The sequence below is a fragment of the Oryctolagus cuniculus genome, chromosome 21 (assembly GCF_051225735.1).
Source record: "Oryctolagus cuniculus isolate XC-2025 breed Fujian yellow rabbit chromosome 21, ASM5122573v1, whole genome shotgun sequence".
In the NCBI taxonomy this organism is placed as follows: Eukaryota; Metazoa; Chordata; class Mammalia; order Lagomorpha; family Leporidae; genus Oryctolagus; species Oryctolagus cuniculus.
This window is the reverse complement of record NC_142887.1, coordinates 16,542,467-16,569,948: the sequence shown is the minus strand read 5'-3', so window position 1 is coordinate 16,569,948 and position 27,482 is coordinate 16,542,467. Positions and strand designations below refer to the sequence as shown.

The 27,482-nt window shown below is 46.9% G+C and overlaps 1 protein-coding gene across 4 annotated transcripts in view; it reads left to right on the top strand.

Moving 5' to 3' along the window:
* The window catches only part of MED13L (mediator complex subunit 13L), a 318,626-nt gene extending 298,055 nt beyond the window's left edge, over positions 1-20,571 (top strand). For 3 of the 4 annotated variants that reach the window (XM_051826600.3, XM_051826599.3, XM_089323238.1), the window contains 8 exons: positions 4,248-4,471; positions 4,977-5,119; positions 8,818-8,976; positions 10,632-10,808; positions 11,801-11,958; positions 14,175-14,336; positions 16,678-16,790; positions 17,806-20,571. In XM_051826600.3, the coding sequence (XP_051682560.2) occupies positions 4,248-4,471; positions 4,977-5,119; positions 8,818-8,976; positions 10,632-10,808; positions 11,801-11,958; positions 14,175-14,336; positions 16,678-16,790; positions 17,806-17,938 (1,269 nt within the window). In that variant the 3' untranslated portion in view covers positions 17,939-20,571. The remainder of the gene's footprint in view (positions 1-4,247; positions 4,472-4,976; positions 5,120-8,817; positions 8,977-10,631; positions 10,809-11,800; positions 11,959-14,174; positions 14,337-16,677; positions 16,791-17,805) is intronic. The other variant, XR_007911907.3, reaches the window with a different exon arrangement.
* The last annotated feature ends 6,911 nt before the right edge of the window (positions 20,572-27,482 follow it).

Sequence of the window (27,482 nt, the reverse complement as noted above, 5' to 3'; positions counted from 1 at the left end):
ATGTTTAGAATTTTCAAAGCCTTCAAGACTCAGTCCCCACAAGTTTTTGGTAGGAGAGGTTGCCCTTAATAAAAGCCCACCTCTTCCTCGTAAGAAAGCTTCTGACAAACACCAGCAACTGTGGATGCTGGTTGGTAATGTCAGCTTCCCTGGAAAACTGTGAAATGTGTATCCTTTTTACAAGTAAAAGCTTGGAAACGTGATATGCAAGGAGTTACTATTCTGTTTGTCGTAACTCCCAAAGGAGAAGGCTACTCAGATGATGAACTGTATTCATTCTGGGGTTGAATAAAATACCGATTTTTGGCTTTTTTTTTCCGTTTGAATTTTTCACTTTTGTGAGCAATTCATTTTCTCTGTTAGGTTTTTCTAAAATTTAAAAACTAAATTTGTCTCTACCTGTTTCTTCTTTTGTCTGAAAGTTTTTTTATGAATTGTTATGAATTGTTGCCTGTGTTTATAAAGAGTCCTTCAGTTCTGTACTTGTGTGGTTATTCTGCAGTCCACACGCAGTCATTTCTTCGTGCTTTAGTAAGAAGTGATCACACTTTCAAATCACAACTAATAGTATTCTCCATTTTCATAGTGGAGATTAAAGGCTAACTATCTACTCTTAAGATATCCCAAGGCATTATAAAACATTTTAACAGATTGTGATATGCTGGCAGAATACCATCAGAAACTCATGAAGAAAAAGGAGGCTTAGATTAAAATAAATGGCATAATACCCCTCAAGAAATATGCTTTTCCCCCCTTTTACTTGGAAAGAAAGAAAAATGTAAGTCATTTTAATGTATTAAAAACAAAAGAGCCAATTGTTACAATTATTGGCTGAAATGTATGAGTTTTGACTGCATTAAGGGAATGGTTGTTTGGTCGGTGCTGCCTCAGCTTCTGTGGGCAGTTTTCATTCATAAATGCAGCTGAGCGTCTGCTGGGCACCAGGTGCTGGGCAGGCTGAGTGTTCCTTGTCTGAAATTTCCAGGACTAGAAGTGTTTCGTTTTTTTATTTAGGAACACTTGCATGTACATAGTGAGATATCTTGGGAATAGTACCCGAGTCTAAACATGAAATTATTTTATGTTCCAAATATGCCTTCTGCACATAGCCTGAAAGTAACTTTACATAACATTTTTAAAAATTTGGGCATGAAACAAAGTCTCATGGTGTGCAATTTTCTATCCTGGTGTCAAATAACATTTGTGCTCTAAAATTAGGATTTTGGAGCATATCAGCTTCTGAAGATTCAAATCAGGGTTGTTCACCTTACAGTAGATGTAGAGGTTGCAGTGGTGAACACATGGCCAAGTCCCTACTTCTTCAGTGGAGCTCTGATTATCTGGGCTGACATTGTTTTTAAGAATATTATCACATAAGAAAGAGTGCCTCTTAGAATCATGTAGGATTTCTGAAGAGATTCTGTTACTGGTGTAACAGAATGCTAGATACTGGAGTATCTAGCATCTCAAAAAGTTTAGTGATCCTGTTTTCCCTGGGGATCTTTGTTTCTTTCTCTCCCTTTCTTTGTCTGCCTTCCTTCCCTCCCTCCCTCCCTCCCTTCCCTCCTTCCTTTCTTCCCTCCCTCTCTCCTTCCCTCCCTCTCTCCTTCCCTCCCTCTCTCCTTCCCTCCCTCTCTCCTTCCTTCCCTCCCTCCCTCCCTCCCTCCCTCTCTCCCTGCTTCCTTCCCTCCCTCCCTCCCTCTCTCCCTCCCTCTCTCCCTCCCTCTCTCCTTCCTTTCTTTCTTTCTCCCTTTAAGGTTTATTTATTTCTTTGAAAGGCAGAGTTACTTGGGGTGGGATGAGGGGGTCAGGTGGAAGGGATCTTCCATCCACTGGTTCACGCCTCAAATGGCTGCAGTGGCTGTGCTGCGCTGTGCCAGGTCAAAGTCAGGAGTATGGAACTCCAGCTAGGTCTGCCATTTGGGTGCAGGGGCCCAAACACTTGGGCCATCTTCTGCTACTTTCCCAGGTGCATAGCAGGGAGCTGGATCAGAGGTGGAGCAGCCAGGACTCAAACTGGTGCCCATATGGGATGCCAGTGTCGCAGGTGGCAGCTTAACCCAACCACCAGTTCACTTTGCATCTCTGTGGAGCTGCGTGTTCCGAACATTTCACATAAATGGAATCAGACAACATGGGATCTTTTATGTCTTGGGTTTTTTTAATTTAATATAATGTTGATCCCCACCATAGCATGAATCAGTTTCTTTTTCTAGCTGAATAATACTCAATTATATGGGTATACAGTGTTGTCTTTATTCATTCGTTAGCTGGTAGACATTTGACTTGTTTCCACTCTTTGCCTCTTGTGAATATTGTGAACATTTGTGCATCTTCGTTGTCATTTAATAATCTGAGAAATCTGTCAGTAGATTTTTTTGTTATTGTAAGAACATCAACATATCCTTACATAAAACTTAGAAGACTACAGCATCACTAGGTCATATAATGTTATGGGATAATTGTCATATGGTCTGTTGTTGATTAAAATTATGCAGTGTATAACTGTACAGAATTTTTGTACGGACATATGTTTTCAGTTGTTTCAGTAAATACCCAAGAGTGGAATTTCAGGGTTATGGAGATTGAATAGATTAATGATAGATATTTTTCAGCCAGTGTTTTGAATCCCTAAAATGAGTGAATTGGATTAGCTTATTTCCAGAGTGTCTTTTAGCTTTAAAACTCTGTTATTCTGTTATTACTGTGTCCTTTTCTGTATAATTCTGGTGTAAGTAAGTATAGCTGTGGGTTAAACCTAGCTTGCAAACTGTACTTGTATGGACAATTAGGTAAGAGTGATTATTACATTTTTTTAAAGATTTATTTTATTTATTTGAAAGAGTTACAAAGAGAAATAGAGCCAGAGAGAGAGAGAGAGGTCTTCCATTCCATTGTTTCACTCCCCAAATGACCACAACGGCCAGAGCTGAGCTGATCTGAAGCCAGGAGTCAGGAGCAGCTTCTGGGTCTCCCATGCGGGTGCAGGGGCCCAAGGACTTGGGCCATCTTCTGCTTTCCCAGGCCATAGCAGAGAGCTGGATCAGAAGAGGAGCAGCCGGGACTTGAACTGGCACCCGTATGGGATGCTGGCGGCTGCAGGTTGGGGCTTTAACCCACTGTGCCACAGGGCTGGCCCCAATTATTACATTTTTAAAAAGAGACAAATATGTGACAAATCCATAAAGTCTAAACTTTACTATCTGGTTCTTTACAGATGTGTGCTGTAGTTCATTAAATACTCAGATATAAATGATAGCTATAAACACAAACAGCAATTAAACTCTGTCATAGTTTAGCTAAAGAATTTATCTTGGGCAACAGTTAATGCCTTGATTTCTAAAATGACACATACTCATATTAAAATATAATATGTGTGCCAAAAATATTCAATTTTAAGTGTACAACTTGGTGAATGGTTACTAAATAAACATATAAAGTGGCAAACACAGGAAACAAAACAACCAACATTCAGAAGCCCCTGATGTCCCTTTCTAGTCTCTCTGATGCTAATTGGTATTCCGACCTCTAACAACATAGTTTTGCCTGTTTTTGACCTTTATGGACTTAATCATATATTTTATGTTCTTATGTGTCTTCTTTTACTCACTGGTTTTATTGCTTAGAGTTGTACATTTTTCATTCTCTCTGATATTTTGATTGTGTGACAGGATCACAATATATCATCCATTTTACTGGTGATGGGAGTTTAGATTATTTTCAGTCTGGAGCTTACGCTGACTGTCACTGTTGTGAATATTCTTAGGCCTGTGCTTTGGTCGACATACACAGATGTGTATGTGTTGGTTCAGCTTAAGCAGTTACGTTGAACACTGTTCCAAAGGGACACCACCAGTAGTGTTTGCAGGCTGTAGTTGCTCAACAGTCTTACATACACTTGGTATTTTCTTTTAATTTTCAAGATTCTGTAGGGTATGTGGAGTTATCCTATTGTGTTTTCAATTTCCACCTTCATGATGACTAATGAAATTGGACAAATTCACTTTCTAAAATAGTAATTCCTTTGACTAAGGAAATATTGACACAATTGAACTTCCTAGTGTATATAATTTTAACAGACTTTTTGTTACCTGTGTCATCATCACTATTAATATATACAGTATTAGAGAGAGACAGCCTATTGTCCTTACTTCCTGGTGGTTCTCTTCAGTGTTGCTCTGTCTGGGTTTGTTGAAACATTAATTTGGATGTCTTTGTGTTGATACTGATTTTGATTTTGTTTTCAGCGCCCTAGCCCAATCCAACTTTACTCCCCTCCCTTTATATTGGCCCCAATCAAAGACAAACAGACAGAGCTGGGAGAGACGTTGGGCGAGGCGAGCCAGAAATACAACGTGCTCTTTGTGGGCTACTGTCTGTCTCACGACCAGCGCTGGCTTTTGGCTTCCTGCACTGACCTCCATGGAGAATTATTAGAGACCTGCGTTGTAAATATTGCTTTACCAAACCGGTGAGAAACCTTGATGTTTACGGTGCATGTAAATTGATGCTGTGCCTGTTCTCAAATGTGAATCTTTCCATCTTAATGGGTACTGCATGGGTAGGCTCTTTGGAATTTTCTTGTATTTATTTTAATTTAATATTTATTTATTTATTTATGTTTATTTGAAAGGCAAAGAGATAGAGATCTTTCATTTGCTGGTTCACTCCTCAAATATAGCAGCTGGGTCTAAGCTGCAAGCTGGGAATTCAATCTGGGTCTCCTATGTGGGTGACAAGGACCCGGGTCCTTGAGCCATCGCCTCTGTCTCTGAGGGTGTATGCTAGCAGGAAACTGGATCAGAAGCAGAGCTGGGACTTGAACCCAGGCACTCTGATATGGGATGTGGGTGTACCAAGCAGCATCTTAACCACTGCACCAAACACCTACCCTTGTGTTTGTCTTATTAAGTAGTAACTTTGCTTCATTTAGGGATCTCCCCCACCCCACCCCACCCCCCCTTTTTTTTTTTTAGGTCACGGAGAAGTAAAGTTTCTGCACGTAAAATTGGACTTCAAAAGTTGTGGGAATGGTGCATAGGGATTGTCCAAATGACATCTCTACCCTGGAGAGTTGTAATTGGGCGACTTGGGCGGCTTGGCCACGGGGAGCTTAAAGGTGAGAAATTCCTGGAGCAGAGTGTACTGGAGACAAAGAAGTATTGAGCTAATGTCATTAACTGGACAACTGGAGAAAATGTTACTGTTGGTAGTAGGAATAAATCAGCCTATGTTTTATTTTATTTTTTTACAGGTACAGGATAAACCAGTAGTTTTTAAACTTTGGTTTAGCAACAAAACTATTTATCCAAATAAAATCTTAACTATATAACCCCAATACATAATACAGAAAAAAGTTTTATTAGTATAAAAATGATAACTTGATAAATCCAGAGTTCTAACATTTATATATTGAGGCGGTGAGAATGAGGCAGTTTTAAGATAAATTTATATTAGTGGTTGTAGATGATAATTGAAGTTATACATAAGAACAACTTTGAATTAATGTGTTTGGTGGTAGGTGCTAGTTTGCTTTGGTGGCATAGTAGAAAGAAAATCCTGTTTCGTGAGGACGAGTAGTTGTAAACAGGAGCAGTTTTTATTCACATTGCCTGTGTCTGGCATTTTCCAGCCTGAAGGCTTTAAAAGAACACTTTTGTTTTTGTTTTTGAAAGGCAATGAGAGACAAAGTTCTCCCATCTAATGGTTCACTTTCCAAATGCCAGCAGCTGCTTGGGCTGGGCCAAGCCAAAACTGGGGCCAGAAACTCAGTCCTATGTGGGTGGTAGGGACCCAAGTACTTGACTGTCACCTCCAAGGGTGCACATGGGCAGCTAGAATTGGGAGCAGGGCTGGGACTCGAACCCAGGCACTCTATTGTGGATACAGGTGTCCTAAGCAGTGTCTTAACTATACACCTGACCCCAAATTTCAAAATTTGGATTCCCAACTAATAGCTATCACCACTTAAATTCCTTGTCACAAATATAACTGTAAAGAAGTGCTAAGTAACTGTCACAACACAGCTGACCACCACCCGCTGTCTTGCCCGGCTCTGAGCCTGGCTCCTGTAGGATAGCACAGCACAGCTACTTGTGCAGTTTATGTAAGTAATGTGAATGGGCCAGGTTGTTTTTTAAAGCTTTATTAATTGATGGCACATTTGTAAGTTCAATAATACACATAGATGCAGAAAAGCCTTTTCCCTGCACAAAAGCAAAACTTAATGTCACAAATTGGCTTGCTGATTTCCTGTGTGCAAATATTCAAGCAGAGTCAGCAAAGTATTTGTAAAAGGCCAGCTAGTTAATATTTTTCCATTTTGCAGATCATAGTCTATTACAGCTACTCAGCTCTACCATTATAATGTCAAAGCTACCATACACAATACTGAAATCAGTGGGGGCAGTTGTGTTAATAAAACTTTATTTACAAAAACAGGTAGTTAGGTGGAATTTGAGCTGTAGACCATAGTTTCCCCAACCCTGCATTAAAAGTATATAAATGGCCAGCGCCATGGCTCACTAGGCTAATCCTCTGCCTGTGGCACCAGTACACTGGGTTCTAGTCCCGGTTGGGGCTCCAGTTCTGTCCCGGTTGCTCCTCTTCCAGTCCAGCTCTCTGCTGTGACCTCGGAAGGCAGTGGAGGATGGCCCAAGTGCTTGGGCCCTGCACCCACATGGGAGACCAGGAGGAAGCGCCTGGCTCCTGGCTTCAGATTGGTGCAGTGTGCTGGCCTTGGTAGCCATTTGGGGGGTGAACCAATGGAAGGAAGACCTTTCTCTCTTTCACTGTCTAACTCTGCCTGTCAAAAAAAGTATATAAATAATAAGATTACATAAATTTGATTTGGAGCATTTGTGGAATCCACAGAATAAAAGCATTGACCCAGGTATAACTTGCGTTGTAAGAAATGCCAAAGTATAGCCTACTTCCCACACTACAGTTGAGATATGTTTCAGAGGCCAGGGCTCAACAGCAGTGATGCACATACTACATACTATATGTTGATAGTGTTTTCTTAGGCATCTATTGTACACAAAAATTTTTAGTAGTAAGCTTTTTTATACACTGATAGAAAATATGACCTTTTTCATTTTTTAGAGAATTTCATACTTATAATGAATCCTGTATCAATAGCCTGGAGGGTAATACATTAGAGGATTCATTTCATTTCTGTCGGAATTCCTATCTTCCTCCCTTATCTGCTTTCTCGTCAATCTTATTTCTTTAAAGGCTCTGAGCTGTTCTAACCCATGGGGAAAGTTAGGATATAATAGAGCAGCAGACGGGGGATAAGAAGGTAGTACAGCAGTCCAGTCACATGGAGCGTTGGAAGAGGAGTAGGGCCATCTCCTTCCCTTGTGTGATTGTAGAGCGGGCATTCTTCTTTCTTATCTCTTAGAGGAGAAGAATGGAAGTGTGACTAGAAGAGCCTGTCAAAAGATTGAGAGAAGAATCTTCTTTCAGTAATAAAAACCCAGGGAGAACCTAGTGCACAGGCCATCTGTTTACCGATCTTCAGCTGCTCCCCGTGGGGCACCTGAGGTCCGTGCCACGTGGAGTCCTGTGAGGCAGTGGCCGCTCACAGCCTTCGATTTCCGTTTCTACCCTTACCTCCAGATGGGTGTGATGAAACACTCACACTGCGCTTTCCTTCTTCCTTAGTTTGAAGTGTGGACGCTTACATCTGTCTGTGCGGTTTTGAAACAGAGTCTTCACATTGCTCACCGCTTCTTTACAGCCACTTCAGCAGGAAATTCTTTAGGAATAGGAGCACATTTTCCCATTCACTTACTCTTGAAGGGGAAGAGGTACCTTTTTTTTGACACAACCTGACAAGAATGCCCACACAGGAGTAGCACAAGCCTCCTGTGTGTCAGGAAGCCAAAAGAGGAGACTACGGCCGGCGCCACAGCTCACTAGGCTAATCCTCCGCCTGCGGCGCTGGCACCGTGGGTTCTAGTCCTGGTTGCTCCTCTTCCAGTCCAGCTCTCTGCTGTGGCCCAGGAGTGCAGTGGAGGATGGCCCAAGTGCTTGGGCTCCTGCACCCGCATGGGAGACCAGAAGAAGCACCTGGCTCCTGGCTTCGGATCGGTGTAGCTCTGGCCGTAGCGGCCATTTGGGGGATGAACCAACGGAAGGAAGACCTTTCTCTCTGTCTCTCTCTCACTGTCTAACTCTGCCTGTCAAAAAAAAAAGAAGAAGAGACTAAATGCTTCTCTCTCCCCAGAGTAGCAACCCTAACAGCACTCTGATAAAACATAATGCTTGTGTTTGGAGGCAACAAACAAACATTAGAAAGAAAAGCTTTGCCGACTGTTTAATCTGAGTCACATTGGGAGCATTTATGCACTCCGTGGGGCACTCAGAATGGACACCCCCCCCCCCCCCGCCATTTCTGGGACTGTTTGCCTTGTGTGGAAGCAGCTGAACTACAACAGTAGACGAGACAGAGGCTCCCCCACGCTGTGCTCTCATCCAGAGAAGGCCGAGTCCTTGAGGAGGAGGAGCAAGGCTGGGGTAACACTGGCCTCTGTGGTGAACAGCATCTTAATGCCTAAGTCCGCATGGGTCTGTGCAGGACTCTCAGAGGTAGTTGCTAGCGTGACTTCAGCCTTTGTTTCTTTGTTGATGAAGTGTGGTGGAAGTCAAGTGACATTTTATTTATAGCAAAGAGGGGAACCTGTGGAAAGACACATTCCCTTTAGGGTCCAATTATGGAAAATTCAATTACTGGGCAAAATTGGTGAAAATTTCCATCCTCACCTAAGTATGAATTTCTAAAGACTGTGTGACTGCAATGTCTGATTTCAGATTGGAGTATCCTCCTTGGAGAATGTTCACTACAGACAATCAGCAAGCAGCTCAAGGATGTGTGCCGCATGTGTGGCATCTCTGCCGCAGACTCTCCTTCAATCCTTAGTGCCTGCCTGGTTGCCATGGAGCCCCAGGGGTCCTTTGTAGTGATGCCAGGTAAACATCCTCTTGTCCGTGTCGTTCATTAGGCACCTCCAGTCTACAGGCAGGCATGGAATACATTGTGTTATTAGATCTGCATAAGAGAAAATTATATTTTGGGCTCAAATGCAGAAACATTTTCTATTTCTTCCAAGGGAAGCAGTCTGTGATAGCTTGGGACAGAGACTTGAGTTCTGGCTGTGATTGAGAGCTCTTAGAGTCTTGGCTAATGACCGCTCGTTCCCAAATCCCGATTTCTCATTAGTACATGAATATCACCCTTCAGAAAACACTGCAATACACACCAGCATGATCAATATTTGAACACCCTTCTGAAGGCAGGTTTTTGACAGAACCTCTCAGCAACCATAAAAAGATACTCAGTTACTCTGATATGTTCGAGGATGAATGGTGAGGCAGATACAAGTAAAGCATTTAACACAGGGTCTGGCACACAGTAAGCCCTCAATAAATGGAAGTGCCAGTTGTGGACAGTCGCAACGTGTGTCCACAGCATCTTACAGAAACTGGGCTGGCTTTTGAAAAACAGCAACCCAGCAGCAGTTTTATACGTTACCATCCAAACGGAGTAGTCCCTCCTTCTCCCGGGCAGATACTTGTAAAGACCCCTCCTCCCCACCAAGGGTACCTGACACCTCAGACAGTACTGAACCTGTGTCTACGGCTTTTCCCTGTACATACATACATACCTGTGGTACAGGTTTCTTCCGTTGTGAGGTGAGGTGGTCCAACACCTACACGATGAGATGAAATGAGGTGAATGCCATGGGCATTGTGACATAGGGTCATCCCACTGTGGGCTTGGGGATGATCCTTGTCCCGGGGCAGCAAGAGAGTTCATTAGGTTGCTTAAAACGGGACACAGTTTATTTCTGGAATTGTCAGTTTAAATGTTTGGGCCGCAGTTGAATACAGATAACTGCAAGTATAGAAAGCAAAACGACAGTTAAGGAAAGACTGCTGTATTCTTTGGTCCAGTGGGAGTCTGCTGATAGCTTGTGAAAGTCAGTAGTGCTGTGGACGAGAACAGGTGTGGTCGTGAGTCCAGCGAGCAGCAGATGTCTTACGCTGGCCTGCTCACTACACCTGCAGCCACTTCTCTTGTCTCAACTACTTGGGCGCTCAGGTAACTTCCCTGTGCTGCTGTCCTCATCTGTGAGGCGAGGATGCCGTCTCTACCTCGAGGAGTGGTGGAATGAGGTGGCTTGGATAGAGAGCTCAGCACCGAAGCTGGCGTAGAGAGCACTCAGTGTTGGGCACAGCGGTCACTGATGCCGCAGCACCGTTTCCGTGAGGCTCTGGCTCTTTAGGAGGACAGAACTTCAGAAACTGCGAGCGACCGCAGGAGGAGATAAAGGGGGGACTTATTTTTAGAAATCCTTTCTGTGTAAGTAAAACATATTCAGTGGACTTGTTCCAATTTAAGCTTAACCTTGCTGGTCTGCAATGAGACTTGAGTTATCACAGCTGCACGATCCATGTCAGTTTCTTTGAAGACATTTTGACCATTGGGCTCAACTATGATGCGTGTCCGTTGTGACTGCTTGGTTAGACTCACAACACTCAGGTCAGGCTCTGTGAAAACCTCATCTCCTGGTCTCTTCACCACAGCACAGGGGGACTGACACGGCTTCTCCTTTGTTTTTAAGATGCTGTGACCATGGGCTCTGTTTTTGGCCGAAGTACTGCACTGAACATGCAGTCATCTCAGCTTAACACCCCCCAAGATGCTTCTTGTACACACATCTTGGTGTTCCCAACATCGTCAACCATCCAGGTGGCTCCAGCCAATTATCCCAATGAAGATGGGTTTAGCCCCAACAACGGTGAGTGGAAGATACTGTATGGATAATGTGCCCTTTCATAAACAGGACACAGCTAAAGTCTGCAGTCAGTGGGCTGTGCAAGTTTTTCTGTGTGGTAATAACATGTGGAATAGGAGGAGGAGTGAACATTGGAGAATGTTTTGGTTTCAAAGCTTCAGTTAATTTGTACTGTTACCAAAACTAAGTACTTTCTTCTGTTAGGTAATTAACTTTTTCTGCTTTTATGTTAGAGGCAAAAATAATATCTTCCTGGCTGTGACCTGGGTGCTACTCTTTCAATAAGTCCTTGTTGACCTGATTTAACATGTGCAAAGTCCTAGGTAGTGTGAAGACAGCACCTTCTTCTAGCTTCTTCTTGCTATAGAGCTGCTCCCTACTTGATTTTTTTTAAGGTTTTATTTATTTGAGAGGTGGAGTTACAGACAGAGAGAGGGAGAGACAGAGAGAGAGGTCTATCCACTGGTTCATTTCCCAGACAGCCACAATGGCCGGAGGTGAGCTGGTCTGAAGCCAGGAGCCCAGAGCTTTCATTAAGAGAATTTCTTAATGAAAACATGGTGCTTCAAGCTGTCTTTGAATAGGATTCCAGTTTCAGCCTAAATTTGTACCCACTGCTACGCATTCATTCAGCCTCCAGTATTTTGGATACTGATTAAATGTACAGATGGAGTCTACTGTGTTCTTCATTGATGTCAACGTTAACTTTGTTTAGTAACTTGCTTCTTTCACTCTCTGCCATCTTTATATATGCCCTTGGTGGCTGTATAGACTGAGGCTTTATTTTATAACTCTTTATTTCTTCATTCTGTTACTACTTCACATTAGGAAATGATTGGAGAGAAAATTAAAGAGTAATCTGTAGCACCTGGCACACCATAGACATTCAGTCTTACTGACTTGTGAATAGTGTGTCCATGACAGTCATGGGGTTGCAAAACACGATACTGGGCTAACTTTTTAATTTCTGTGATTTTTTTCCCCATCTCTTCTAGATGATATGTTTGTGGACCTTCCCTTCCCGGATGATATGGACAATGACATAGGCATCTTAATGACTGGGAACCTCCATTCCTCTCCCAACTCATCCCCAGTTCCGTCCCCAGGTTCTCCCTCTGGCATTGGTGTGGGCTCTCACTTCCAGCACAGTCGGGTAAGGATGGTTGCAAGGAACGGTCATCCTCGAGATGTCTGCTCATCTTTTTACTACGTGCACACCTCTTTCTGATGCTGCTGTAGGTCCCTGGTACAAGAGAAATAAGAATGGAGAAGTACTCAGCAGTCACTCCAATTTGAATAAAAGGCAGGAATTTGAAAGAAATGTCTACTTATTTCGGATGAATGATTTTAACAGAAGAATGATGATATAGAAAGCAGGGGTTTTATGCAGTTTTCTTAGGAAAAATTAGTTTTTCTTGTTTGCTGCTTCCAAGTTTTTGTATTCTTTATTTTGGCCAAATAGTGGCTTTTAAGGGACTAGTTCAACATCCCTGTTTATTTAGCATGCACAGTAGCTATTCATTGAAGAACACATTGTTGAGGGTCGCTTTTCCTAGAGGAGCCCGATTCTGCCTGTTGCATGTTCTATGCCTTTATTTATGCAGTCCTGGTCTCTGTAGCCAGCCTGCAGGAGCAGCAGGAGCCATCAGGAGGCTGATTTTATAGGAATGTCCAGGTTAATGCCAGAGTATTAAGGGAAAAGGCAGAGCTTACGACTAGTTTCATCTTTAAATATCCCAGGGATATTGGAGGTGGATTAGCAGAAGATTTAAGAGTTAAAAGGTTCTGCGATAGCTTGTGTTCACTTTGTTTCAGCTTGACGATTTCATGCCTCATCACTGTATTGTTCTTTGTATTTAAAGTGCCAGGAGATTAAGGGGCTAAGACATAGAAACGTAGCTGTGTGTAGTGTCTTAAACCGAGCAAGTGGAAGCAACCTGCTCACACTCAGTTATTCAGACACTAAGATGGACTTAAAGTACTTAGGCTTCTGCCAGGTGGGACTTCCATTGCTAGTGCTGAATTAATTGAAGGATGATCACGAGAAAGCAGACTTAAAGCTTAGTCACAGAGCAGGTGAAGCCAGGGAAAGTGCGCAGAGACAGCCCTTGTGTTACGAGCTGCCCCCGTCAGCCTTCTGTCTGTATTGCCTTACAGCTGTCTGACAGTGACATTTGTTGATTGGAGGTTATTGTGATGAGAACCAAAACCACCTATTTTACATAGGAGAGCTTTAAATTTGGGTTAGTGTGAATTCTGGCGACAAGGAACGGAGCAGCTGTGAAGGCCTGCCCTGGAATCTGATGAAGATGTCTGCCTGAGCTAGCTTGGTGACCTCGAAGCTTCTTCCTCCTTTCTTAGTTACCATGTCAGTGAAACGGAAATAACAGCAACAGCCTCCCAGTATCTGTCACTGTAATTCAGATTATCCATTAACCAAAAAAAGGTGGTAATTGAAATGTAGTATTTTATAAGAAATGGAAGTGTGCTGTATTTTCTGCCATTGTTGGAGCCTCAGGCCCTGAAGTCTTTAATCGAATGGCACCATCACCGTTTACACAGTGCTGCTGCAAACCTAGCCAGGTGTCTCTCAATCCTGAGCACCTGCAGCCAGGTGACCTCCAGGGTGCGTTAGCATTGAACATTCCTTGATATTCAGTTAGGACATTACAACAGGAAACAGAATTTGTTCAAGGTGGAACCGTAAATTTTTCTTTTTTAACTAGCTCAGAAATGATAACAATTTGATGTAGTAGTTGAGGACTTTTTTCCCCCTTTTAACAGAAGGCTTTTAAAAACAGGTTGCTTGTTACAGCTTACAGGACAGGTGCGTTTTCCGTTCTTGAAGAACTAAGCAGGAGGAAAATGTCAGTGCAGAATGTGCAGAGCCTCTTACCGAGGGGTCGCCACGCGTTCAAACCTGGCCTGCTGCTGAGCGGATCCTGCGCTGCTGGCAGGGCCATGGCACCGGCACAGCCGCCGCCTTGGTGCACGGTTTTGACAGTTTCCTGATCCACAGAGGTTGATGGTGCACAGTCAGGGCGCTCGTGTCTCTGGTCGGTGGCTGGCGAAAGAGCCCATGAGTGTGCCAGAGCCTTTCCACCCGAGTGTGGTGCCTAATAATGCCAGGGGCAGAGTCCGCGTCCTGTGGAAGAGAACTCGGAGCAGATCAGCCTGCACTCACTCGAGTGCGTGTTGCTGGTTTCGCTGGTGTCTTCTGAGTTCCAGCTTGCGTGCTCACAGGGGATGCCTTCTCTGTTGTCTGGCGTTGTGAGTGACGCTGCGGAGGGGGGTCACTCACGACAGCGTGCAGCCAGCTCTGGAGCTTCACGACAGTGCTGACTGTGCCTCTGGGACTTTGTTTTTCAGAGTCAGGGTGAGCGTCTCCTCTCCAGAGAAGCCCCCGAGGAGCTCAAGCAGCAGCCGCTGGCCCTGGGGTATTTCGTGTCAACTGCCAAAGCCGAGAATCTCCCCCAGTGGTTCTGGTCTTCATGTCCCCAGGCTCAGAACCAGTGCCCTCTCTTCCTAAAGGTTGGTCTGGCTTCATATTGGAATTTTGCGAGATGGAGTGGCTTATGCTTGGATTCAGCTTTGCTTAGAAATTTCTACTGTAGCTGTCATAGCCTTATTCTGTTCCCCGTTTCTCTCACAGGACTTACTCCCTGAGGGTATCTTATTTACTCTTGTGGGTGGAGAGAATTTAAGAGCAGGACCTAAAATCATGGCACAAAGAAATGAATTGCATCCACCCAAGTAGATGTTGTGGGCTTGGAGGGCCCATCTAGAGGGAACATGCGGTTCAGTCCAGGGTCTTTCTCCAAGTCTGCGTCACAGTGCTGTCTGGGAGTGAAAGTCCGGCTGGAGGATGGTCAGGACTCCCTGTCTCCTCCTGCCCTCTTTGTGTGTGAGGGGCAAGATTCTGCTGCAGTATCGCACTTTACACTTGCTCTTTCCTGTGATCTCTTTTAACCAAGATTTTAAGAGTTAGAAGTAAAAGGTCCTGGCTGGCGCCGTGGTTCACTTGGCTAATCCTCCACCTGTGGCACCAGCACCCTGGGTTTTAGTCCCGGTTGCTCCTCTTCCAGTCCAGCTCTCTGCTGTGGCCTGGGAAGGCAGCGGAGGATGGCCCAAGTGCTTGGGCCCTGCACCCGCATGGGAGACCAGGAGGAAGTACTTGGCTCCTGGCTTTGAATTGGCGCAGTGCTGGCCGAAGTGGCCATTAGGGGAGTGAACCAATGGAAGGAAGACCTTTCTCTCTGTCTCTCTCTCACTGTCTATAACTCTCTCTCTGCCTGTCCAAAAAAAAAAAAAAAAAAAAAAGGTAGTAAAAGGTCCCTTACTTGCAGTTTGTGTGGAAAATCTTAGCATGAAAGTCACTTCTTGGGGCCAGCATTGTGGCGCAGCAGGTTAAGCCACCGGCATCCCATATTGGAGCCCCAGTTCACGTCTCAGCTGTTCTGCTTCTGATCCAACTCCCTGCTAATGCCCTCAGAAGATAGAAGAGGATGGCCCATGCTCCCTGCCACCCACATGGGAAACCTGGATAGAGTTCCTGGCTGGTAGCTTCAGCTCCACTTGTTGTATATATTTGGAAGGTGAACCAGCAATAGGAAAGAGCTCGCTCGCTCGCTCGCTCTGCCTCACCCTCTCTCTCTCTGCCTCGCCCTCTCTGTCGCTACACCTTTCAAATAAATACATCTTCAACCTGGGGCCATTGCTGTGGCATAGTAGGCTAAGCCTCTGCCTGCAGCACTGGCATCCCATATGGGTACCAGTTCATGTCCCGGCTGCTAGTCTTCTAATCCAGCTCTCTGCTTATGGCCTGGGAAAGCAGTGGAAGATGGCCCAAGTGCTCAGGCCTGTACACCCACATGGGAGACCTGGAGGAAACTCCTGACTTCAGATTGTCCCAGCTCCAGCCGTTGCAGCCACTTGGGGGGTGGATCAGCAGATGGAAGACCTTTCCCTCTGTCTCTGTCTCTGTCTCTCTCTCTCTCTCTCTCTCTGTGTATGTAGCTCTTTCTTCTCAAATAAATAAATAAAAATCTTAAAAAAAAAAAAAGGAAAGATCTGTTTCTTGCCAATAGATTCAGAAAAAACAAGGTTTGGAGAACATGCTGTGCCTGGGAAGAAGACCTTGTGTTGGGGGCAATCGTGAATGAGGTGGCCTACGCTTTCTCTCATGGGACAGCAGTTCCCTGCGGGGAGTCTGTCCCAGAAATCACTGGACAAGAACAAAACATGAGATGTATAAAAGACTAGGAAACACTTAAATGCTCCTGGCTCTTGGCTTCAGCCTGTCCTAGCCCTGGCCATCGCAGCCTTTTGGGGAGTGAACCAGCAGAAGGAAGGTAGATCGTCTCTCTCTCTCTCTCTTTCTCTCTCTCTCTCTTTCTCTCTCTCTCTTTCCTTCTCTTTCCTTCTCTCTCTCTCTAACTCTGCCTTTCAAATAAACAAAATAAATCTTAAAAAGTCCTTACTTGTTAATGGTACCTACTGAATTATTTATAGACCAAATGACACTGTATTTGGGTTTTGTTTTTAAACAGTTCATGAGGGGAACAAACTCAAACGAAACAAAAAGTCGCATATCTTGGTAATGTGTGTGCAGCTTGGTGATGGGGGTATGTGATGCCTCATTATATATTATACTGTTGTTTATATTTGACTGTTTCCAATAAACGAAATATAGTGGGCCAAAAAAAGAAAAATAGGCTGAAAAAAGCTCATGGGACCTGTTGGGGGTTACTGAGCCGCCTAGGCCGCGTGGACTCCCGGACACTCTGTGGAGAACATGTGCTCCTGGCCCTGGGCCTCCTTTGGCTGCGCTGAGGTTGTCGGCCCGAGGTAACGCTCTCGCTTCTTTCCCCAGGCTTCCCTGCATCACCACATTTCTGTAGCACAGACGGACGAACTTCTCCCTGCCAGGAATTCTCAGCGGGTTCCACACCCTCTGGACTCCAAAACCACATCTGACGTTTTAAGGTAGATCCTGACCTAGGCAATAGAGGGGCAGTTTAAGTTACCTTCCTTCACTCCGGGGTTTGCGTCTAAGTGTGGTGTTCATGGAAGAGGTGCTGCCGCTGGCGCATGCTGCAGTGTCTGATCGGCCAGCGAGGGCCGCCGCCTGCGGGGGCCTGGCACAGGCAGTGTGTGTGCGGCTGCAGCTGCCTGTGCTTCCTGTTCGGGGAGGCATTCCATGGTGACGACTGGTCACCTTCAGTGGGCGAGTAGGTAGAAGGCAGTGCCTGCAGCTGCAAGTACTTTGCATTGAAAACACTTTCCACCCTCGCTGCCACAGATTCTGTAAGTAACATTGGCTGAACAGAAATTCCAGAGTCGGAAGTGCATTCTAGAATATGTAGTCAGTCTCTTACACTTTACCAGTCCATGGACAGTCTTCATGTGCCTTGAGAAAAGACACAAGCTTTCTTTAGTGTATGCCAGCTCTTATTGACTTACAGAACTTAGAGTTACACAAGAACCTGGTCGACCTGAATTGGACTCCCAGGGCCCCTGAAGGAACTCTGTTCGGTACAAGTGCAGCAGGAGCCACATATCTAATGGAAATTCTTCCAGTGGCCACATTAAAATAGTAAAAAGAAATCAGTTAAATTGATTCAACAGCGCATTGTATTGGCTCAGTACATGTGAAATAGTACCATCGCAACATGTCATCAGTGTACACATGTCCCTGAACTGGCTTCTTCAAGTACGGAGTCCCTGCACTCTGCTGCAGGTTGTATCTGTACAGCGCATCTCTCCTCGATCTTGCCTCTGCTCCGGTGTTCAGTGGCCACGTGTGGCTGGTGCCGCCCACGTGGGCGCTTCAGGTCGATTAGGAAGAGGGGCCTGAGACAGGACTATGCAGAAGAGCCCAGGGCCAGCTAAAGAATGATGCGAGGCCTTCTCCCGCCAAGGTCCGGAAGGTGTGGCGAGGCGGAGAAGCAGCCTCGCGTGTGCCGCGGGCCCTGCCCTGATCTCTGTGTTCTCTTCTCAGGTTCGTTCTGGAGCAGTACAACGCCCTCTCCTGGCTCACGTGCAATCCGGCCACCCAAGACCGCACTTCCTGCCTTCCCGTCCACTTTGTGGTGCTCACTCAGTTGTACAATGCCATCATGAACATACTCTGATTGGAAAAGCACTTGTTCTCTCTGGCCCAGTTCCTCCTCCCGCTCCGCTCTGCAGACCTCCCACGTCCTTGAGCCCGCGCAGTCCTGCACTGTGATCCCTGCGCCGCAGGCACGCTCAGTCCCTGCAGTGTTCAGTTCAGAGGACTCCCTGACGCTTCTCTCGCGGACCTGGAACTCCATAGCAGTGACTTCCAGCCAGGGCTGTGGCGTGCGCAGCCCCTGCCACTGGCCTGCAGGAAACGGTGGTGGCTGGCGGCTTCTCAGAGGAACCAGAAGAGACAGTGTCCTTTTGCACAAGAGGCTGCGGTCGGCCTCTGTTAAGGATGCAGGCCGTCTGGTCCTTAGTGACTGGCGTGTGGCCTGTGGGTTACCTGAAGCCCAGAACTGGGACTCTGGAACTAAGAACCAGCTCAAGTACCTGATTCATACTGGGGCTTCTGCCCTCAGAGCTCCCTCCAGATTGGCACGCGTGCTCTGGTTGACTTCATGCCTGTGTGTAGATGCAAAAGGTCTGGAGACAGCTTCATTTTATTTATTTTGAGTTCTTTTGTAATACAGTTTCTGTGACTTGACTTTTTCTAATTCACGAGGACCAGGTACAGTAGCTGAAACCCAACTCAGCCCCACCATAGGATTCTTTGACTGCACCCCTCTGTCCCAGAGGCGGAAAGGGGTGAAGACAGACTGGGGAGGTGATGCCTAAGAAATAACATTCAGAACCACCCAGCAGTGGGTTTTGTTCAGAACAAACTGGGTCTACAGGTTCTGTCACGTCCAGTGACATGTGCTCCACTCCTGAGGGATGACGTTTTCATCCTGGAGGAGTTGGGCCCAGTCCAGGGCCACGGAGGCAGGTCCCTCACTTAGTTTTATACAGTCACAATGGAAATCTATTTTCTAGTGAATTCTTATCGAAAGCCAGGTCTCTCCTCCCATTAGATCAAAAGGGACTCATCCATGTACATATCACAGTTGACAGTGTTTGCTCATAAGCCAGTTCTGAATATGGTGAGTTTTTTCTGGACCATAGGAATATTATTTCAAAGAAATATTACAACTTAACCATTAAATTAGTACTTGAAGTTGAGCCTTCGTGGTGGAACTTTTTTAAAAATGCCTTTTTAAAGCATTAATGGCTAATTGAAGTATTTTATGACTCCTCATTCCAGGCCCAGAGGTTGTCTTGAGAGCCCTGTCTCTAACCCTGTGCTGCTGGGTGTTTCTGTCTGGGGGCAGTGGATGTGGACCGGCCTCCAGGAGCCGCGCATACCAGGCCGTGGGGCTCTTGTCATCTGTGTGTGCAGAGAATCATGCAAATTTTACAAGTTCTTCCAAGAGACTTCCGTGTCCTGGTTATTAACAAAAAAAGGAGAAATGTAATAATTGATATGATTTTGTAAAAGTATTTTTCTTGAAATAATCTAACGTTTAAAACATTATATTAAAAAAAAAAAGTTGTGTGGTGGGCACGGGAGAGCAGAGACGTGACGTGTAAATGAGTGGCGGTGCTCTCCGTGCCACCGTGGCGGGGGAGGGTCGCCTGTCGCAATGTATAGGCTAAGAATCTGATATAGCAACCGTTTGTATCTACTGTGTACAGTGTAAAGTTGACTTTAAAAATATTGCAGTGCTATTTTTTCTTAATCAGAAAGGAGAATTCTCAAGGCCTTTTGAAGAGCATAAGATGATGGAGATTGTAAACTTGTATAGAACTGTCTTGCTGAGAAGACACAGTGTAAAGTAGATATTTGTAATCTTTTACCACTTTGGGGTTGCTTTTTTTCCCAGAATTCATCAGAACTTTGAATTTTTTTTTAATGGGCTGTTTTTAATGCAGGGGCTTTTCTTCCCTAGAAACCCAGTTCTAAGCAGAAAAAGAAAAAAACAAAAAACAAAAAACAAAACAAAACAAAAAAACCCTACAAAAATTAAAAAAAAAAGGCAGCAAAGGGTAGTTTTCATCTGGTGTCTTTTATTTAAGTTTTTTAAGTTAAGAAAAGCTGGTGACATATTTATACGTTTTTGTGCAAAAATAAATGAATGGCAATAGATTTTAAAAAATCTTATTATGTACTTCTGTGTGAAAAAGTCTGTATAATATTTCCCTTAAATATGCATTATTTTACTTGTGAGTTTTTTACTGAATTAATCTGAAATGTACAAGCCCTGGATTTGCTACAGAGTGAGAAGTTATTTTATTTTTTTTTATTTTTAATTTTGGAAATCCTGCAAAGATCAGAACTCTTACCATGGTTTGAACTCAACAGGGGCAGTGGGGGGAGAAGGGTGGGACTGTCCAGCATGCTTGTATGTATATTTCAGAACCTTTTTTAAATGTAAAAGCTGTACATTTCTGGGAAGTTCTGAATTTCTTTTGTTTCCTTTTTTCCTTCAAGCATTTTGCAGTGAGCTTCTTTTATATATAGCAAACAATTTGAAAGAATACAAAAATATGTGAAGTTCATTTAAAAAAAACTACAGTATAGCGCTGGTACAGTACACTAAAAGACTTTGATAAAAAGAAACAATAATAAAAGGCCTCCATTTTAAATGTCATTCATATATACCTTGTGGATGAGAGCTATATACTTTTACACACTTTTTTAGAGGAATAAATTATTGAATTACTGAAACTTTGAGTGACTTTTTTCCCCCTCCCACCCTGCCTTTGTAATGAAATTATCTGCTTCGAGCACCCCTGGCCAGACCAGGAGCGGGGCCCTGCCGTCCCGCTGGGAAATCAGAACGCTTCGCGCCCTGTGAGCCGCGATGGCCGTTAGGGGAGCGCTCCTGCAGCAGCTCTTAGGGACATGCGGCGCTGAGCTAGGAGCCCTGGCTCTGGGACTGGCCTTCCGTGTCCCCTAGCTGTCCGTGCGGGGCCAATCAGCTGCCTTGCTCTTCAGTCCCAGCCGGTTCTTTCTGTGTTCCTTAGAAATGACAGACGGGTCTGGCACAGGCTGGTGACGGCACACCTTCCATTTCGTTCTTTCTCTTGGGTCCATCTAACAAGCAGAAGAGAAAAAACAAACCCACCAGTCTAGGAAGCGTCTCCAGGGTCCTGCCCCGACACAGGCTCTTGCTGACCCCGGGGGCTCCAGGATTAGCAGAGTTCCAGGTGAAAGTTGGAGTCATTTGAAAGGGCTTGCCCTGACACACGCAGCATTCTGAACATGACGCTGCGTCAGACTGTGGAGTCCTGAGCCTCCGTGGTTCCTCTGCAGAAGAGGCGTGAAGGAGGCCCTCTTTGCATCCTGGGCAGCCGTGTCCCTGGGAACCAGCTGGGTGGAGAAGACAGGCTGAGCAAAGTGGCCTCGCTCTCGGGCAGTGCCCCCTGGTGGACACAGGCCTACGCTGCGGGCCCAGCCGTGTGGAGCTCAGAACGAGGGCATCTTCATAGGCATTCATGAGCCCGGATGCTTCATTCACACATGGATAGGGCATCTGTTGAATGAACTGAAGCGTTTTGAAGATCAGGTGTAGATCGTGGGCGCCCTAGGGGTGATCAGCCTTCAGCCGTTTGGATTGCTCAGACTCTGCTCACCCTCTCGGAGCTCATCCCCTCCGAGAGGAGGATTCCTGTTGTTGAGGAAGTCGTGGCACAAGGCACCTGTTAGCGACAGGCGTCAAAAAGCCAGGAGAAGTCTTTATGACGCTGTTGTGAGGCCCGAGCCACCTGGAGGCAATCACTGGTGCTTTGTTCCCATGACTCGGGCACTGTGCACGCAAAATTTCCCACACCTTTGGAATTCGCCACGTGCCGAAATCCTACCGAGGTGCCGCTTCCACGTACCAGCGTGTTATCTTGGTGTTAACTGATTCTCTCGCTTTTATTCCCTTGACATAGAGGTCACTCGAGCAGTAATTATTTCATGCCGTTATTACCCAGCGAAGCACCATTAGACGTTCTGTTGTGCCAGGTAATTACACGGACGTGATGTTGGCCTTGGGCGGCTCGCTCTGCTGGGAGCCTCCCCACGCTCTTCCTCCACTTTGCTTACAATTCCCAGGTCAAGTTTTAAAAGGATTTTTTGACACTGAACTGCTTCCAGCTAGTGGAGCAGGTGAGATAGAAGCTGAGGAGGGAGTCCAGCTCTCCAGGAAGCTGGATGAGACAGACAGATCGCTGTTCTCAGCGAAGGCCACTTCCTTCATAAGTGAGTTACCAGGGAGATGCTGAGACCCGAAGGCAGGCACGCGGGTCAGTCCCGCTTCTCCCTGCTTTGGAAAGACAAGCAGCAGAGGGAAGAAAGCACACATCCTGTTTTCAGGGTCTGCTGACGTGGTGTCGTCCCGGCCCTTAGCGAACAGACCGACCAGTGCAGCCCACAGATGCCACCCACACCGCGGCGCCCTCGGCATTGTCCTGTCCCTTCCCGGCCTTGTGTGTGAACTCTGTCCACCTGTGTGATGAGGCCAACGGCTCTCCAGGAAGGTCGGCCACCTCGGAGCAGAGAGTAGAAGCTATGAGGAAGAAGGCAAAAAGCTAACACTCTATTTGTAACAGGTGAATGCTATTTGAATAATTTAATATGTAAAATAGCAATCGTCTTATTTCATTTGAGCTTGAACGTTTTAGCTCCTCTTGTTTAAATGTTTTTATCTTCTTTGGTCACGTAGAGGTCTTGGTGGCGTGGTTATGAATTTACATGCGTTGTTTACGTGGCTTCCTGTCTGATTCTTGTGGCTTTTAATTGAGCAGGAGATGGTGTCCGTGTGGTTCTGCACACACGCGCCTCTGTCTTTTTGGTTGGTATTTCTTGTATCAGTGCAAGGCTTAGGAACTTGTGTCTCATTGGGTCTGGGGTCAAGATCATGTTCATCTCACAACATGTGCTGCTGAGCGTCAGTCGTGTTTTGTGCCACAGGAGAATTTGTGTCACCTGACCGAGGCTTTTATTGGACTGAGAGTAGGTACCAGGAAGTGCATGTTGAACCCTGAGGCTCTTGAAAAAGTAGAATTAATCACACCTGGAAAATATGAAATATCAGCAAATTCATCAGATCCTGCTGGTTTGGGGAGAAGCAGTTTAGAAAACACAGAAATTTTCCTTTTTTCCATTTGGCCAACTTGGTTTTTCTATTATCAATTTTAATTTAGATTTTTTACAAGAAAAAAATTGAGTGTCTCAAGTGTATCACTACCCAACTGTGTTGACACTCCCTTTTTTTTTTTTTTTTTTTTTTTTTTTTACAGAGTGGACAGTGAGACAGAGAGAAAGATCTTCCTTTTGCCGTTGGTTCACTCTCCAATGGCCGCTGCGGCCGGCGCACTGCGCTGAGCCGAAGCCAGGTGCTTCTCCTGGTCTCCCATGGGGTGCAGGACCCAAGCACTTGGGCCATCCTCCACTGCACTCCCGGGCCACAGCAGAGAGCTGGCCTGGAAGAGAGGCAACCGGGACAGAATCCGGCGCCCCGACCGGGACTAGAACCTGGTGTGCTGGTGCCGCATGGCGGAGGATTAGCCGAGTGAGCGGCGGCGCCAGCTTGATACTCCCTTAATTCTGACCCTGTTGTTGTTGATGACGATCCTCTTTCTCATTTCTTAGGATATGTGGACCTTTTTTTCTTTGTCACTTGACTTTTTTTTTTTTTTTTGAGCAATGGTTTGGTGTTTTGTTTTTTTTTTTTTAGCTCCCGAATTTAACCTTTCTGCTTGTTTTTAATCCTGGCTTCTATCTAACTGTTCTTGCTCTTACTTTTCTTGGGAATTTTTCTTGAATTTTTCTGGAGTTTTAGTTGCCTGCTTGGTTGGTTTATTTTCTTTTTGGGTGCCCCTGGTTCCCCTAGCCCGGGGACTCTGGGCAGTCCAGATCATACACACCCTGTGCCCCCCCTTAGCTGTGATCTGTGCAACAGATCCTGGAGGTGCTGACCCTGAGAGGGGCCGGGGATCTTCCACTGTTGATGGTGACGGTGTCCTGCAAGTTTTCATTTTAATGTCTTCAGTTTTATTTTTGTACTCAGCTCTTGATTTCCATTTTGGTCCTTTTTTTTTAAGGAAAAGTCTCGTTTGTGTTAGAAGTGCAAATTCTGCCCTGTCGTGCTGCGCATGGGTGACTGGCGTGTGTAGACAGCTCCCGTCGAGGCAAGCAAGCCCTGTGCTGGTAGTGCTGTTGCACAGAAGTATAAGGAAATGTCGTCTTCCTCAGTAGCCACAGTCCGCGCATGAAAAGAAACAGGTGGAAATAATTTGAATAAAACAGGTGCCTTAGCCCAGTCAATCCAAAGGCCGCCTAGATTTCAACAGAAAGCCGGTATGAAAATTGCCAGAGAGCTGTGCAGCGTTCTTGGCTGTGCGGCCTTGGAAGTGGCTGCGTGCCTTCCGCGGGACGCCCCTGGACGTGGAGGCTGGATTTCCGCCGGTTACGGCACAGTGTAGTGCTTTCGCACTGCTTCAGTTTTTAAGTGGAAATTGTTCAACAGAAAAGCCGGCTGCTCAGCCACACACACACACACACACACACACGCACACACACACACACCCCGGAGGCCCCGTGGGACTGCGGGTGTGCCCGGACCAGTCAGCATGGTGTGGGCTGAGACTCCACAAGGGTTATTTCTGTCTCCGGTGTCTTCCCTGTAAATCCATGTCCCTGTGTGGACCTCAGCTGTGTCCCAGACAGAGACTAGGAGTGTGCGTCTTCCTGTCGCTTTTCCCTCGCACGAGTGGTGCTGAGTGATGTGTCTGCGATGCCATCTGTCCCTGCGACGCGCCGTCATCCCACCTCGGACTTCTCGCTTCCATTCTCCTTCGATGTTAATTTTACCACTCTGTCTTCTGATTAGAGTTCCAAATGCGACGGCTTTGACCAGCCATTTATTTTCAACCTTTGGCACTTTGTGTTACGCCTCCTTCTTCATACAAGCTGTTGCATTTTATTTCTTAATATTTTTATGTGAATGACCATTTGCACATCGTGTCACACTTTGAACTGTCTGCCAGTTTTTACAAATACACATATATTTATTTGCCTCCTCCTACTCTTTAGTTTTGCCTTTTGTCTGTGTGTGTATGAACTCCACTGTTTGCTTTTATGTTTTAAAACATGTGGGCAAGAGGCCGGCGCTGCGGCTCAATAGGCTAATCCTCTGCCTGCGGCGCCAGCACACTGGGTTCTAGTCCCGGTCGGGGCGCCGGATTCTGTCCCGGTTGCCCCTCTTCCAGGCCAGCTCTCTGCTGTGGCCAGGGAGTGCAGTGGAGGATGGCCCAGGTGCTTGGACCCTGCACCCCATGGGAGACCAGGAGAAGCACCTGGCTCCTGCCTTCGGATCAGCGCGATGCGCCGGCCGCGCCGGCCATTGGAGGGTGAACCAACAGCAAAGGAAGACCTTTCTCTCTGTCTGTCTCTCTCACTGTCCACTCTGCCTGTCTAAAACATAAAAAAATGTGGACAAGAAAGCTCCATCCTAATCCTGTTCACTGGCATGCCCTTCGACGGCAGATTCTCCCTTTCTAATTTTTTTTTCTAAAAAGCCTTATCCACCAGTTCCAGCTGCAGTCCCATCATCTTGGCATTTAGCATACGGGAACCGAAGGCCAGGGAGAAGTTCTTGGGCATCAGAGCAGAATTCTTGCACAGTGCCCTTGGTTCTAGGCAGCCGCCTCCTCACACGCTCCTCCCCCCGCCGGCGTGGGAGCCGCTGGACAGCAGGACTAGCCTCCCCCAGCCATGCTTGTGGAAGAAGTCAGTGCTTATGTCCACAGCCGTTCTGTGCCCCCAAGGGGCCAGGCCCCATGCTAGGTGGTAAAGAGATTTGCAAAACCACCTGGCTGAGCCCAGGCTCAAGGCGGGAACGGATGGAGGGGCCGCTGCAGGTGACACAGCAAACTGCCCTCCAAAGAGCCAGGCAGAGCAGTGGGCGCCCAGCCAGCCCGATCCTTGAGGCCCCTCCCATGCAGTCCCCACTGTCCTGCCTCTCCCTCGCATGCCCGTGCTCCCCACGCCCAGTTCTGACCCCAGCCCGCCAGCGTCTGCCAACACCTTCCGTTCCTCACCGGTGATGGGCGAGCACGTCTTTTGACAAAGTGTCCCTCCTTGATCTTTGGGGGCTGATCAGGTCGTGCTATTCAGTGAGGGCAGGGCAGGGCCCAGGGATCTGCATGAGAAGTCCCCCTTTCCCCCGCTGAGTCAGATCCAGGCCAAGTTTGTCCAGCTTGACTGCCGGGCCCCCGTGGGCACTTAGTGAAGACCTGGTGGCCATCAGCTGCCCCTGTCATGTGCGTCTGATGGCCACAGCTGTGTTGAAGTTCTGTACCTTGGTTAAGCAGTCGCCTCCCTCCCTGGGACGCCCGTGTCTGTAGCTGGAGAGTCTGTGTTTCCATCTGCCAGAGATAGCCCTACCTGGGAGGCTGGGGCTACCCCACCATGGCACTCGGCTCCTCCTTCCTCCAAACTCGGTTCTTTCCCCTGCTGCTCCTTCATCTCCCAACCCTCAGTCACATGTCCCCATTCTGAATGGCACCAGCTCTCCTCTGGGCCAGGCACTGGGCCACCACAAGAAACAGGAAAGCACCCGTGCCTGGTCTCACGCAACGTGTGGTCTGGCCTGGCATGAGTGACTGCGACAGGGCTGGAGCGCTGTGCTGACGCGGCCGTGGGCAGCATTGGAGAGCTCTTCATGGGAGGTCTGCAGGAGCCTTGGCAGGTGTGTCCAGTAATCAGGAGGCCATGGGGAGCGGCGGGTCGCTGGGGACGTCCGGGGACGAGGAGGCGGTGGGAAAGGAAGCCGCGGTCGGGGGAACCCAGGGCCGCGACCCAGTGTCACGCGTGTGCTGTGCTTGGGAGGAAATGAAGACTCACCGAGGAGTTTAAAGCAAGCCCAACTTGTGACCTTTCTGCTCAGTTATTGTGGCTTTCAGAAGAGGGGGAAGTGAACACTGGAGCCCCCGTGACCCACATCCCGTGTGGACAGTGAGGACGGAGCCAGGTTCGAGGGCTGTTGGAAAACAGAATCGACACACCTTGGTGACCAAGGTGGCAGGTGGGCGTTTAAAGAGGGCGTCAGGGTCAGCCTCGGCGTCACAGTGGGAAGACAAAGGACAGAGGAGGGAGAGCAGGTGGCCAGAGCAGGGGAGGAGCTCTCAAGGGGCTGGGTGTGGTTTGCTCCTTATCTGGTAGCTTCTTGCGCGGGCTGAGCTGCCCGAAGAGAAGAGGGTGTGTGACAGAGGAGGACCTGGGCGGAGGGGTCCACGGAGAAGACCGTGGGGGCACCCCTGCGGGTGAGCAGCCCTGGCCGGCGGATGGGTGAGCCCGCCCTCCCCTCCCAGGGTGGAAGGAGAGGTGGCACTCAACCCGCACCACCCCTGCCTCATCCCCAGGAGGCGGGATCAGACCTCCAGCGCAAGAAATATGGGAAAATGGAATGACAAGCTGAGTTTATTTTGGTGCCAAAAAGGATTTTCTAAATCCACGCCTAGTGTTTTCCTAACGCGCGTTTTCCATGAACTTACTGAACGCTTCTTGGTGGAGTGCCGAGGGATTTGCCCGGCAGCCTTGGCTCAGCTCTGCAGGATCCGCTATGAGCAGCACCAGGCAGAGAGATG